This window comes from Globicephala melas, chromosome 8 (genome assembly GCF_963455315.2).
Source record: "Globicephala melas chromosome 8, mGloMel1.2, whole genome shotgun sequence".
NCBI classification, from domain to species: domain Eukaryota; kingdom Metazoa; phylum Chordata; class Mammalia; order Artiodactyla; family Delphinidae; genus Globicephala; species Globicephala melas.
Window position 1 is genome coordinate 105,758,192 of NC_083321.1, and position 14,464 is coordinate 105,772,655.

At 53.7% G+C, this 14,464-nt stretch overlaps 1 protein-coding gene across 3 annotated transcripts in view; it reads right to left on the bottom strand.

The window, feature by feature from the left end:
- Positions 1-14,464, bottom strand: part of LOC115844512 (opioid-binding protein/cell adhesion molecule) — a 1,086,269-nt gene that overhangs the window by 19,997 nt on the left and 1,051,808 nt on the right. For 2 of the 3 annotated variants that reach the window (XM_030841637.2, XM_060304313.1), the window contains exons 5-8: positions 2,256-2,393; positions 1,765-1,885; positions 1,140-1,291; positions 196-222 (exon numbers count right to left, since the gene is read on the bottom strand). In XM_030841637.2, coding sequence (XP_030697497.2) covers positions 196-222; positions 1,140-1,291; positions 1,765-1,885; positions 2,256-2,393 — 438 coding nt within the window. The remainder of the gene's footprint in view (positions 1-195; positions 223-1,139; positions 1,292-1,764; positions 1,886-2,255; positions 2,394-14,464) is intronic. The other variant, XM_030841646.2, reaches the window with a different exon arrangement.

Consider the following 14,464-nt stretch of genomic DNA (forward strand, 5'->3'; position numbering starts at 1 on the left):
ATATGCACGTGTGTGAAAGCCATCATATTCTACGTGCTTGCTACCTAACCTGTGCAGACCAACCCCCTGAGTCTAGCCACTGAGGAGAAATGCACCAAGGCAGTGGAGCTGGCGAGCCTGTCTCTGAAGGAGGGTGGGACTCAAAAGCACAGGCATTCAGGCAGGCAGAGGAGGGAAGGAACGTGCTGTACCCACCTGCCACTGCTGATGAGGGGCTTAGTTCTAAGACACACACAGCAAAATGCACACACAATGCAGAGAGAAAACAAAAGACATAGATCACACATTTCAGACGGCTGGTGGACGAAGTTTAGTTCACGTCAATGCTGAAAGCTTGTTCTGGGTCTGAGGTCCACGTGAAAAATGAATACCCTTCCGTCCTATTCACCAGACGCTTCCCTCTAACCAAATCTCAGCAAATGAACATGCACGTACACACACGGACGATCGCCACAAGCTGGGCCTGGCTCGTGGGGTGAAATGTGGCGCGAGGAGATGGACACAGCAGCGCGAGAGCTGAGGGAGGGAGGGTGAGGTCCCCCGAAGGGCCACTCTGGAGGCCCCTCCCGCCGTGTGGGAGGGAGAGACCTGCAGAGAAGGGATGGCTGTCTCAGCTGTGGACAGAGCAGTCGTCCCGATGAGGACTCAAGCCGCCTGCTCCGTTCATTTCAATGAATGAGAACGTGACATGCAGTCAACATGAGAATCATGATGGCAGCAGGTAACTTGGTTTAAGATTTTTAATATGATCCCTGGAGTCATCGACTCTTTCTTACTGTAGAGGGTATCTTAAAACTATATCTAATTTGCCCTCCGACCAGTAGACAGTACTACAATCGACCTGCTCCACGGTTCCGTCGTGTTTACGGTAACCACTGTGCAACCTGGTTCAGAGTTAGTTAGGTTTATTCCTTTGCTGAGGTGCACAGCTCACCTTGCACGAGACCAGGAGCTATCAGTTACCTTGCAAACACCACGTACCGTGTGCCAGGAGAATGAGGTAGAGGTGCGTTTGCATCTAAGGTGGGGGGTTGAGCCCTATGGATGGACACAGGCCAAGCAGGGTGCGCCCTCCTCCCTCCCGAGTCCCTGCAACCCCCGGCCCCGCCAAGCCCCACGTCCAGGCCTCCTGCACTCACCATACAGTGTGATGCTGGCGTTGGTATTCCCAAGCTTGTTCGTGGCCACACAAGTATAGTTCCCATAATCCTTCTCTGAGACGTTGAAGAAGGTCAGTGTGGATATGTGGCCTCTGTTCTCAATCCTCAGGCCGTCCAGGCCGGTGGCCAGCCTGCAAAAAAAGAGGAGGAGCGACGGGTTTGGTTGCACACACACAGTGAGGCAGCAGACAGGAGGGCCCCGGGAAGTCCAGACGGCGCAGAGGGATCCACGCACACACTCTCCTCCTCACAGCCCTTCCCTCGGACTAAGCCGGCCCGTCTACCCTCCAGCTGTAAGCACCGCGGCCGCCGTCAGGGGCCGAAAGGGAAGGGTGCCCACGCTCCAGGGCTGCATTCCCCTAGTCCTTGAAGACCACCGTGTCTACAGCTAATCTGATTCTGAAACAAGGTCCATCAGTTTTGTCCACTTCCCAGCCCCCTCCGTGTTTTGTTTCTGGTTCTAAAAGGAGACTCTGTTATAACGGAGGCTGTAATCAGTTTGCTTTTGCCGAATCTTCCCCCTGGACTTCATCCCCCTCCTTGCACGTGGGGAACGATCCATCAGCTCTGCTTCGGACATGCCCTGTTTCCGCTTTCAAGGTACCTGGTATCTTCCTTGAACCACTGGAACTCAGCCGTGGGCACTGCAGAGGCTTCACAGCTCAGGATGCCCTTCTGGCCCACAGAGACACCCGTGTTCCTGGCTTTGGAGATGTAGGGAGGGTCTGCAGGGAGATGCAGAGCGAGTCCGTGAGACAGGTGAGACGCGCATCCGTCACGGGCCGTGCACGTCCCCCTTCCCAGCTAAACGACCATGTATTTTAGGAAGAGGACTTCTTGCTTGAAGATGCTGCGTTTACCCCAGCATCTCTTCAAGCCTTCACACTAACCCAGAGTTCATGAGTCTCCCCATTAGCTAAAAGTCCTGACAGTCCATGGCCCTGGCGGTGGTGACGAGCACAGCAATCTGATACTGTATTTTCCTGCTGGAAACAACTTGGGTCTATCAGAAGATGGCACTGCCATTACCTCTTTGTCCCCTCAGTCCCCATGCCCTCCTTTCCCCTGGAGCTCTCTGACAGTGGGGCTACTCACAGTTGACAGTGATTTTGACTCTCCGCACATCAGGGGCAGCAACATCGTTCAAGGCGCTGCATTCGTACTCCCCGGACTGGTCACGTTTGATGTCAGAGATTTCCAGGTATTCGTCCTCACTCACAAAGCCCTGGCCGTCTGGGAGGAAAGAAACAGACAGAGACAATCAAGAAACTGTGAAACCAGGGGCGTAACTGTACTCACAGAGCTTGGAAGAGAAGGACTACAAAAAGCCATAGAATGGGGGTTTGAATATCAAGTCAAAGATTCTGGACATTATGTTGGCCCCAAAGTAATTTTTTTTTTTTTTTTTTTTTTTTGGTGGTACGCGGGCCTCTCACTGTTGTGCCCTCTCCCGTTGCGGAGCACAGGCTCCGGACGCGCAGGCTCAGCGGCCATGGCTCACGGGCCCAGCCGCTCCGCGGCATGTGGGATCCTCCCGGACCGGGGCACGAACCCGCGTGCCCTGCATCGGCAGGCGGACTCTCAACCACTGCACCACCAGGGAAGCCTGGCCCCAAAGCATTTGAAGAAATTCTCTGCTTGAGTCTTGGATCAATGGATTTTTGTCCAAGTCACTAACTTTTCACACCATTTGATAAGAAGGGCATGTTATTATTTTTCTTACATGATAATTAAGAGTACATATGAAATACTGTGGCACATTAGTAAGCTCTGATATTCTTAAACTGAACTGTCATGATCAAAAATGTGGGAATAACTTTAGGGTATGTGAGTATAGACATCTTCATTTTTCACAATGTAGAGATGCCTTTGTACACAGAGTACAAACTACTAACTACTCGTAGAATGAATAAGTGACCATTTAACAGTTTGATACAGACAGACACAAAGCAGCCGGTTGGTTTCACACTGTCCTGGAGAAGATAAAGTGGAGAATGAATGAATGAGGCAGCCCTTCTTGCCTGCTATGTAGTAGGTGCTCAATAAACATTTGCCAACATAAAATAACCCTGAGATCCCCAGAACCTGGGGTGAGGGAGCTCAGTGGGTATAATACCCGGCTCTGTAGGACATTCTGGAGGCGTCATTCTCAGGCTTTTGGGAAGCCTGCAATTCATGATCCTGAATACTCCAGGGCTGCAAAACTGACATTTCTTGCAGTCACTGCTACGTGCTCTTTCACAGTCTGACCCCTGTGCTTGCAAAGAGGACAGACCTTCTGGCTTAAAACACAAATGTCCTGAGGCTGTCAAAGCGCCAGGCTCCTGTGAAAACCCAGCCAACCCAAAGGCCGAGAAGGTACAGCCATTTGCATTTCTTTTAAGCCTGATACCTGATTCCTTTTTATGCTCCCGGCATGAGAGCAAAATTAGTTTTCAGGATGATAAAAACACATGGTAACTTTTCTCACTCCCCGTAGAAGCATAGCTGATCCAATGGTTGCTCGACAAACGAAGTCTGGGCCCATGATGGGTTTGGCGCAGGAAGTGGGGTGTCATGGGGGTGGGCTGATGGGCAGACATGAGGCCGCTGCTGTGGCATCCTGACTCTGCTCCACGTGGAAGCACTGGGGTATCCCCACCACCCTGCCCCTTTCCCAGGACACTGGCTTTTCAGCTCCCGGGGCCTCCCTTGCCCCCATCACCCAGCCCCACCAAGGTCACCAAGGTCACCCAGGCTCTACCTTCAGTGTCTGGATGTTGGTGATCAAGGCCAACCCCAGAAGGTGTGGGGCTCCAGGCAAATAGGTAAACAAACCGAGTCACTCGGAGTCAGCTAGGAGCCCAATCTCACGCTATTCTTTGAAGGAAATCATGCGTCCGTCGGCCAGCCAGGCAGTCCACTTACCAGGGCACCCTCCTGGAACTTAGGCCGGTTGACAGGCCCCAGGACAAGCCCACAGGTGAGAATTTCAGGATCTTGGGAATCTGGTTGAACCCATGTGAGGACTGGCTGGAAGTCGAGGCGAAGGGGGGAAGTGGAGTTTGAGACAAGTGCACACTTCCCAGTCTGAGATCTGAGTGTCACTCCTGAATGGCACTGCTGGCCTATGCTGGTCCCAGGCACCGGATGGGAACTTTGAAAATTCTGAGGAAGATGCTCCAGAGTGGGTGCCTCCTGGGGCCCTGCCTGTTGGGGTCTCAGGGTGGTGGTGCTGGTTACGAGGCTCGACCCCAGCAGACATTAATCACCCAGGCTGGTTCATGTCTAATTCCTCAAAGCTTCCTCTCAAAGGATGGATGTCAACATCCTCTCACCCTTTTCTCCTTATTTCTCTTAGACTTAAAGAATCTCAGAGTTGAAGGGGATTCTGAAATCACTTATTTCAGGACGTCTAATAAAGACAAAAATGGCCTCGCTCATTGAAATGATGCTGGTTGACCAATCTAAGTGGTTTTAAGGATTAAACAACAATAAAATCAGACCAAAACGACTTTCCAGATTCAGTGTGCCTTCCTTGTGGTAAATAAATACAGCAGGATGGAAAGGATGGCTCTCTCCTACTAAGACTCCATCATTCTTTCAAAATGTACCGCAGTGTATCTGCCACAGGTAATTAACCCCCTTGCACTTAGCCAAACAAATGAGCTGTACCTACAGTGGGGCCGGCAGGGCACTAGCTATACCTAGTGGGGCCGGCAGGGCACTAGCTATACCTACAGTGGGGCCGGCAGGGCACTAGCTATACCTAGTGGGGCCGGCAGGGCACTAGCTGTACCTAGTGGGGCCGGCAGGGCACTAGCTATACCTACAGTGGGGCAGGCAGGGCACTAGCTATACCTACAGTGGGGCAGGCAGGGCACTAGCTGTACCTAGTGGGGCCGGCAGGGCACTAGCTATACCTAGTGGGGCCGGCAGGGCACTAGCTGTACCTAGTGGGGCCGGCAGGGCACTAGCTATACCTACAGTGGGGCCGGCAGGGCACTAGCTATACCTAGTGGGGCCGGCAGGGCACTAGCTATACCTAGTGGGGCCGGCAGGGCACTAGCTATACCTACAGTGGGGCAGGCAGGGCACTAGCTGTACCTAGTGGGGCCGGCAGGGCACTAGCTGTACCTAGTGGGGCCGGCAGGGCACTAGCTGTACCTACAGTGGGGGCGGCAGGGCACTAGCTGTACCTACAGTGGGGCCGGCAGGGCACTAGCTGTACCTAGTGGGGCCGGCAGGGCACTAGCTGTACCTAGTGGGGCCGGCAGGGCACTAGCTGTACCTAGTGGGGCCGGCAGGGCACTAGCTGTACCTAGTGGGGCCGGCAGGGCACTAGCTGTACCTAGTGGGGCCGGCAGGGCACTAGCTGTACCTAGTGGGGCCGGCAGGGCACTAGCTGTACCTACAGTGGGGCCGGCAGGGCACTAGCTGTACCTACAGTGGGGCCGGCAGGGCACTAGCTATACCTAGTGGGGCCGGCAGGGCACTAGCTATACCTAGTGGGGCCGGCAGGGCACTAGCTGTACCTACAGTGGGGCCGGCAGGGCACTAGCTGTACCTAGTGGGGCCGGCAGGGCACTAGCTGTACCTACAGTGGGGCCGGCAGGGCACTAGCTGTACCTACAGTGGGGCCAGCAGGGCACCCCAGACCCCAGGAAGCACCTGCTCTGCAGCATCTTCCTCAAAACTTTCAAAGTTCCTGTCTTTGAATTGGGGGAGTTGGGGGGAACTGCTGGACAACAAGGCCACCCTCTGCAATGCGGGAATTTATCTTCACTATCTGTACTGCTGTTTTTATGGACTGTTATGTGACAGCAAAAACAGGGAGGGAGGAGGAAACAGTGTTTCACATAAAATGGGGATTGTTACAATAATACTACCTCATTAAGTGAGAAAATGAATTTTGTCAAGTTCTATAAAGTAACTGGTTCTCGGGTTTTAATTTGCATATAAATTCCTCCAAGTTTTTATATCTGTATCTATAGATAGATTCTGATGTGGTAGGTCTAGGGTGGCCCTAGGGTTTTGCATTTCTACCAAGTGTCCCAGGATTTCCGTGCTGCTGGCCTGGGGCCCACGCTCTCCACCAAGCGCTGTTCTCAGCCCGTTCTTACTCACATGTGCATCTGGGTCTGTGAAGGGGTCAGCGACGTTTCCTGCCTGCCCTTTGCGTTGAGATCCTCGTGGAGCCGGCATCTCAAGAGACACCCTCTCTCTGGAGTTGAGAGCTTTGCCGGGCACACTGACGCTGAGGATGTGGACCCCTGAAGCTACTTTTCCACTGAGTCTTTGTGATCTTACTGCAAAACACGCGCCCACTCGAACCCAGCTTTCTTTGCTAAGAAAGGGAAGATGTTGACACCTGTCCTCACCTCAAGTCCATGGAAGGAGACGGAGATGCTATTTTCTTAATTGCTTTGAATACTGGGTGAGATTTGTAAAGCACAAACAATCTAGGTTGCTAAAGGCCTGGAGACCTAGGAAACTGCAAGGTGGAATGCTTTCCCTGCCCTCTCCAGTTCTGGTTGCGATGTAAAATCCTGATTCCATGCTGCGGAGAAAAGGGCAGGAGGGAACAAATGTTTGAATCCTGTTTGCTAGGAAGGCAGACTGCTGACTGGGCGGGGGAGGCAGGGGGGGACCACAAGAGGGGGGACAGGAAAGGAGGGAGGAGGACGACGAAGGATGCACTGGTGCAAGGAAGGAAAGAAAGGCAGACGGTGTGATCTGGATGCCATGGGAAAGGTTCTGAAGACACATTCAAAAGGGACTTGAAAGAAAAGAAAGCTTCAAGTCTGCCCCGCAGTGTTGCTTAATGGTAAGAGGTCCTGTAATAAGCCAGTAACCCAGAGGCATGTCACCCTGCCCTGTGCATTCGGACAGCCCAATATAACATGACTGGAAGCCAAAGCAAGTGGGCTCTGCATCACTGGCTGAAATACATTAAAAAATGCGGGTTCTTTCTTTCCACGGAGGAGCGCTTTGAAGAAGATAAGTTCAATCCACTGTATTAGGAAGATTAAGATCTGCAAGGATACAAATGGGGCCATTTATCAGGGATGGGGGAGGTCCCTGGACTCGGACCCCACAGACGCAGGTCTCGTGCTTGGGGAAGGGCTGAGCTGGCCCCATAGTTCCGTGGGCACAGGGCGGCCTCTTCTGCAGGGACACATATTCCGACCTAACAGTCACGGAGTGCAAGGAATGAGCAGAGTGTCCACGAGCAGGGTCTGGGCCATCTCAGAAACGGGGGAGCAGGCCACCCCTGGGAAGAAGGGTCCCTGGCCCGGCCGGCTGTCCCCGATGAGACCGGCGGCTATCTTACTCATCCCTGACAGTGAGAGAGGTGATGGGCTAGATGCCGTGGGTGGAGAGGATGTAGAAGGCAAAGTCGTTGACTTTGGGTGGTCCACGATCTCATGAGCCCAGACCTGCAGTGCTTTATGTTTTTTCTCCCCAGGCTCAATTTTTCCATTCTTAATTGCTTTCAGACCCCTTAAGTAAGGCATGGTGGGTCAGAAAGATTTATTAGAGACGGAAAAAAACTAAGCATTCAGGGATGAAGAGCTCGAAGAGGAAGTCCACAGTAAAACCCGGACGCTTCCTGACCCACTTCTTCTTTCTCCCTTTTCATCCTCATCCTTCTGAGCCAGCTGCTTCTCAGCCTTCACTCTGGGCCCAATTTTCCCTTCTTTTTTCCTCAGCCAATTCCTCAGAATTATAGAGCTGGAAGTACCAGGGGGGTCAGAGAAGTTAGCCTCCCACTTTCCTGGATGACTGTCCCTGACAGAGTATCTGCCCCTCCGCGGGGATGTCCCCAGGGATGATTCCGGGGGTGGCCTGTTCCTTTGCCTGACTGTTCACATCATTCAAGAAATCCTCCCCAGTTGGAGGCAAACCCTGCCCGGCTTCTCCCTTTGAAATGATCAGAAGTTGCTAGGGAGGTGCCCCATCCCCTCTGTCCTTCCTCATCAGCCACGGAAAAGCTGCCGCTCTGTCTGGGGAAGATGCTTTGAGGTTAAATGCCAGCACCTGTCACAGCTTTTGCCATGAGACCTGTCAGGAGGTGACTCACAATGGCACATGCCTGGGGGCGGGCGCCCTAGAGGAAACGAGCCGGGTGGGGGGACCATGGATGGACAGAGGCATCAGTTCAGGGAGGCGAGAGCATCGGGGAGGAACGGCCACAGAAGGAGAACACAGATGAGCAAGAAAGCGGGGGTAGAGGAGACGCGGCCAGAAGGAAGGAGGCCCCGGGGGGCAATGGACTCACACGGCAGGGCTTCTGGAAAAGCCAGAAATCCGCTTCCCTGCTGCCCAGCAAGAGGGGCTATTACAGACGATTCCTACTGATGCCGACCTTGGAAACTTGGAATCAAACACCTCAACGACCACGTGCATGCCACTGCCCTGCTAGACCACACCTGGGCTTTCTGGTCGACCCTGGGAAATAAACAGCCTCTCACCCACTCAGCAAGCAGGGCAGCCCTCCGAGTGATCCAGGAGCTGAAACTACTCCTGTGAAGAGTGCACGAGGCTCAGGAAAAGGGGGCGTTCACTGAAAGGCTGTGTATCTGCCGGAAACCCTGCCCCCGGGGTCCGGAGCCAGATGAGGCCAAGGGAGGGGAGTGTCTGAAGCCGCCCTCTCCCTCTGCTGCTGTCCCTGAAGGTGTGAGGGACAAGACAGACGTTGTCAGGAGTGCACATGGGGGTGGGCGCCCAAGTCCTGTCCCTCGTCCCTCTCTCTCCAGGATGCTGGCCCATGGAACATAATTGCAGAAAATGAGCTGCAGGCAGATCAAAACCTCAGCTTCGGGCTTCCCTGGTGGCGCAGTGGTTGAGAGTCCGCCTGCCGATGCAGGGGACGCGGGTTCGTGCCCCGGTCCAGGAAGATCCCACATGCTGCAGAGCGGCTGGGCCCGTGAGCCATGGCCGCTGAGCCTGCGCGTCCGGAGCCTGTGCTCCGCAACGGGAGAGGTCACAACAGTGAGAGGCCTGCGTACCACAAAAAAAACAAAAACAAAAACAAAAAACCTCAGCTTCATGGCTGTCAAGGTGGCCTGCAATCTGGGCTTGGCATCCTAGGCTGACCCAGATCTTGCCCTTCTCCCTGTGAACCCAAGACAGCTGGACTGGTGCAGTGCGAGGCCTCAGCCTGAGTAGGTACTGCCCACAGGCCCCAAACTGGACCTGAGTGCCAGGGCTGCCTTGAAATGGAGAGTCCGGGGTTAGGAGGCCCCCTAGAAGCAAGCGGAGTGTCTGGGGAAGGTGATGGGATCAGCAGTGCAGCCCTCACTCGTAGGCCATGGTCTTGTCCCTGCTTAACTGTCGGAGCAGATAACCTCATCCATTACCCGGGTCCCCCGTCTCCCACAGTGAGGGGGCCAGGACTGATGGCATGGGAGAGGAGGTGGGAGCTGCCTCCCCCTGCTTCCTAGGCGTCCCCTGGCGTCCTTCTCCATCACACACCTGACACAGGAGCCTCCTTCTTTCAAAGGACAGAAACCTTAGAACATGCTCGAGGTGGGAACCGGGGTGAGGTTCAACACTGGGGATAGCTGGGCTCACAGGACCTCAGCCGCGAACCTCAGCACTCGCTGCCCGTGTGGTGTCGTCCGCTCTCAGCTGCAGGCACACCGAGAGGGAATGACACCCCTCACTTCTCTGACCTCTTTGTTTCTGCATCTGCTCAGGCTGAACACGCAGCATCTGTCCAGTCAGTACGTGATGGCTCGGGGGTTGGATCCCAGAACGCCCCCAGCTTTCCCTCTCTCCTCGCTCAGTCTCCTGTCTCTGCTGGTCTCCTCTGCACACTCTCCGTCCTCCCCAGCCCCAGCCTCTCCCTACAACACCGCAGGCAATAAGCAACTCTGGGCTCCCCGCCATTAATGCAGGGAGTGTGGACATGGCTCTAGCCATCCTTGGCTGCCGCCAACTCCCAGACACATCCCTTCCCCACACCGGACTTCACGAAAAGTGTGATGATGAACCCACTGTCTCATTTTCCCTTAATTAATATGAGCAACTGAACTGTGCTAACGCCATTCTGGTTTGGAGACGGAGCCGCTGGGTCAATGTCTCATTTGCTGGCAGTGACAGAAGCTCTTTGTGTTGGGGTCTGACGACTTTTCTCTGCCTGTGGCCTCAGGGACCTTCCCTGAGGGAGGCTGACAGTCTGCTGGCTAATGACGGGATCGGCGGGTCCCTGTCCCAGTTAACCGGGCGTCTAGCGGGGGAAGGAGTCCCTTAGTACTGCTCCCGGAGCTGGGGCTCAGACGGGGGCCTGGCAGGGGTGAGTTTCCCAGATGGTTCCCATGTTCTGACGGGACAGCGGGGGATAACACGAGGAGGGAAGGACTCTAGTGACTGGGGCTGTCCAGAAGCACAGACTCTGACACTGGGCTCTCCTTACCAGGAGGACCAAAGCCAAGATGCAGAGGATACGACGGCGGGGCGGGCAGGAGAAGGGGGTGTGGAGAGCCTCTCTGCAGGGAGGTCTGGGAAGGAGGGGGCCTGGAGGTATCCAGGGCCACAAGGGCCCATCAGGATGACCAGGGAGCACATGAAAGACAGGCTGTTGGGCTCGTGCTCACAGAGCGACTGCACTCCTGTGGGCGGGGCCCTGCATCAGCCCCCGGCAACCTTCTAACCACTGGACCGCCAGGGAGGTCCCTCGGCTTGGTCTTCCTTATGTTCTCTCTCTCAGATGGGTTCATGAGGTGTAGGAAAAATCAGCACAAATCAGAGATTTTTGGAACCTAGATGATACTGTTGACCCAGAGGGAAGGGACCCGAGTGAGTGCCAGAGAAACAGCCAGGGTACCAGCGGGGATGCGGCCCGTGCTCTTTAAATGAAAGTTCAGAATGTGTGCCGGAGAGAGGAGAGAGGAGGTGGACACAGACAGACAGACAGAGATACAGAGAGAGAGAGGATGCAGAAGGCAGAGAGCTGGGATTTCATGCACAGGCAGACAAATGGCTGAGGACAGAAGCTTGAATCCATTTGGAGAACAGGTTGGCTGACTTGGATTGAAAACGTAGCTAACATTTATATTCTAAAAAGTATCTAAATATAAACAGACATAAATAGTTCAGACCAAAATGTAGAGGTTGAAAAAAAAATCCATCACTTTCAAAAGCAGAGCTCACACAGCTATGTTATTGACAAAATGTTAAGGGCATCTGAAAAATTTTTGTTACATGTTTTCCACTTTTATTACTATTATTTGCACTCTGAACCAACAGGGTTATTTCCGTGTTAACAACTACATAGTGAAATGAGTTATGTGCTTTATTCTAAATAAACTACTGCTTTAAAGAAAAAAAAAGCTGATAAGGAGATGCGTGAGATAGTGCTTCTTCCATGTATGTATGTCTTCAGACAGTTTGACCTGACCTTGCCGGCATCAGCCTACGCGGGCACCACTAGTATCCCAGACCCCGTTTCCCAAAGAAAACCGTATTTTGGAGAAATGGCAATGCCCCGGGGCCGATACAGCCAGTGGGTATCCAACACCAGTTCCCTGAGGACACTTTAGCCACCTGACTTTTTGAGCCCATGGCAAACCCTCCAGGGTCAGAATCTGTGGGGGGACAGGTGGAGTCCAAAATCTTCAAAATTATTTCTATTTTTTCTTTTCCATTACAGTTTATGAGAGGAGAGCGAATACAGCTCCCTGTGCTATATAGCAGGACCTTGTTGTTTATGCATCCTGTATATAACAGTTTTCATCTGCTAACCCCAAACTCCCAACCATTCCTTCCCCACCCCCTCCCTCTTGGAAATTATTTCTAATAATAGAGCAACGTAAGAGCGAATGCTTTACCTCTCGCTTGCTTTGGGGGGAGTTAAAACTTTCCTTCCACACCACCTGCAACGGCTCAGTTCCCCGGGGATTGATGTATTTGCACAGTAATGCCAAACACGCCTTTGTTATTTTTATAGGTGGGCGACTGTATTGTTAGATTTGCCTGAACAGTCCCAGTTGACACCTGTCTTCCCAGTGTAATTGCCGACAGTCACCTTCTGCTCTCGGTAGTGTGCTGGTCTGGATGATAAGCCCTGCAGCCCAGTACGCCCCGCTCACAGAAAGGCCCCCATCAGGCCCCAGGGCTGTGCCCACACTCACGCCTGTACATCCAGCAAAGAGGCGGTGATTGGGTCCCAAACAAGGTCCCTTGGCTGTAGGACCCTCCTGGACGAAGGTCAAGAGTGGTCCCTGGGCTCTGCTCTCCTGGAGCTCCAGGCGCACCAGCTGTGTCTTCTCTGGGAGAACAGGGTGAGAGGCCGAGTGAGGGGTCAGCACTGCAGCCCCCGGCGGGGAAACCCAGCAGGGGCTCAAGGGCCCGAAGTCCCGGTGGGTCAGAGACAGGACGTGCACCTTCTGAAATGCTGTGGACGGCCCAGGGCACCGAAAGCAGCCCTATTATTTGCACTCTGAACCAACGGGTTTATTTCAGTGTGGTCATTTCCAGGCTTTTTGGAGGAAGAGCACAGCCGTATTTCCGCAGATGAGGTCCTGATGCAGCCTGACTTTTCCTCCTTGTTCCCTTTCTTCTCTTTTCTTCTCTCCTTTGTCCTCTCCCCATGTTAGCCCCCGAGGGCACGGCTGCATGGCAGTGATGCTAATTATCACTGTTCATTATTAATATTTGTGAAATCCTTATATTCGCTTCCAGGCAAAATGCCCACGAAGCCAAGCAGCCCTCGGCGTGCAGGCCACGCCCGAGTCAGCGCCCACGTCGCAGAGCAGGGCCTGGTTCCTCAGCATCAGGGGAGACAGTGCCGCTCAGCTATGGTGGGAGCTGGAAGGGGAGGGCTAGGAGCCCTGCGCTCAGAGGGCAACGCCTCTGCCCGGGCGAGGCAGGAGCGCTTCCTGTGATGCGGGGGCCCTTTGGAAACTTTCTTGTCAAGGACTCTCCGTATCTGCACCTCGAGCTATTTCTAGGCAAGTCTGTCTCCCACCTGCCATCCAGGCTGGACTCTTTATCAAGCTGACCTCTCACCAAAGGCATCGGTCTCCTTGGCCTCCCTTTTTAGCCTCATCACCATAGAGGTCACATTACACGTGACCTCCTATGACTCTGGGCCAATCATAGGAATAAAGGCTGAAAACCACTGAATCAGACATCAGAAGACCTGGGGTCTACCCTCTGTGTTGCCACTAATGGGCTGTGATTTTGAGGAACTGTTTTTACCATTCCAAGTCCCAGGTGTTAGGGTTTTTTTGTTTTTTTTTCTATCAAATAGCACCAGATGACCTCTAAGGCCATTTGTAAATCTCATAACTTATCAATATGGGCTATGACAAGGAACCCTAAATAATTCTTTAGTTCCTGAAACTGATGACCATGGTGTTGATGGATAGAGCTCCAACCCCAGGAGCTCAGGGCCACTGGCCCCTAAGGAAACATTAGAAGGTCCCTGCGGCCGGGCACGCGTGCTGGGGAACCGACCTAGCCGCCCGCGCTCCGTCTGGGGTCTTGACGACGCAGACCCAAGGACAGAGACGCCGTGTGACTTCAAGGTGGCCCTCATCTGTCACCATGGTGCGGCTGCTCCGTGATGGGGAGGAGAGAGGTTCTGACAGTTATGAAGGGCTGTGTGTGTCTGGGGGTAATGTCTCGAATTAATGGAGAAAATTAATAATTTCCTTTCCCTGCCAAGACTCCTATTCACGCCAATTTTGACAAGTATCTATTCTTTTTCCCTCCTCTAGATGGGCAGATTGGAATAATGTCTTACAGGTATAACTAATAATCCCCTTAGATGATTTGTGGCCCATTTGCAAAAGTGCACTCCAAATGCAGGACAGCGACGCGCTCTCTGCTTTCTGTCCTCCCCGCCTTCGCAACAAATATCCCTCCTTTGCTACGTGGTGCACCTCCTGATACTTCCCAACCAGGGAACAGATGCTGGGCAACAGGCGCGGGGAGGACCCCGTGCTCGGGACCACAGCCCACCCCTCCCCTGCGCCTGCAGAGCCAGAACCAGCGACGGCTACGCCAGACAGACACAGCCACGGGATCTGAGGGGCCCCACGATGGTTAGTGTACGTGGCACCTTGACATGGCTCCGGGCCGCCCGGATAACTGGTAACTATTGCTGGGTGTGTCTGCAAGGGTGTTTCTGGGGAGATTAGCATTTGAATCTGAAGACTGAGTGAGGCAGACGCCCTCACTAATGTGGCCACCTCATCCAGGCCTTGGAGGACCTGAAAGGAACAGAAGGGCGGAGGAGGGCACATTCTCTGTCCCTCTTCTCCTGCCCTCGGACAGCTGTACTCCTGGTCCCCAGGCCTGCAGCCTCAGGCTCT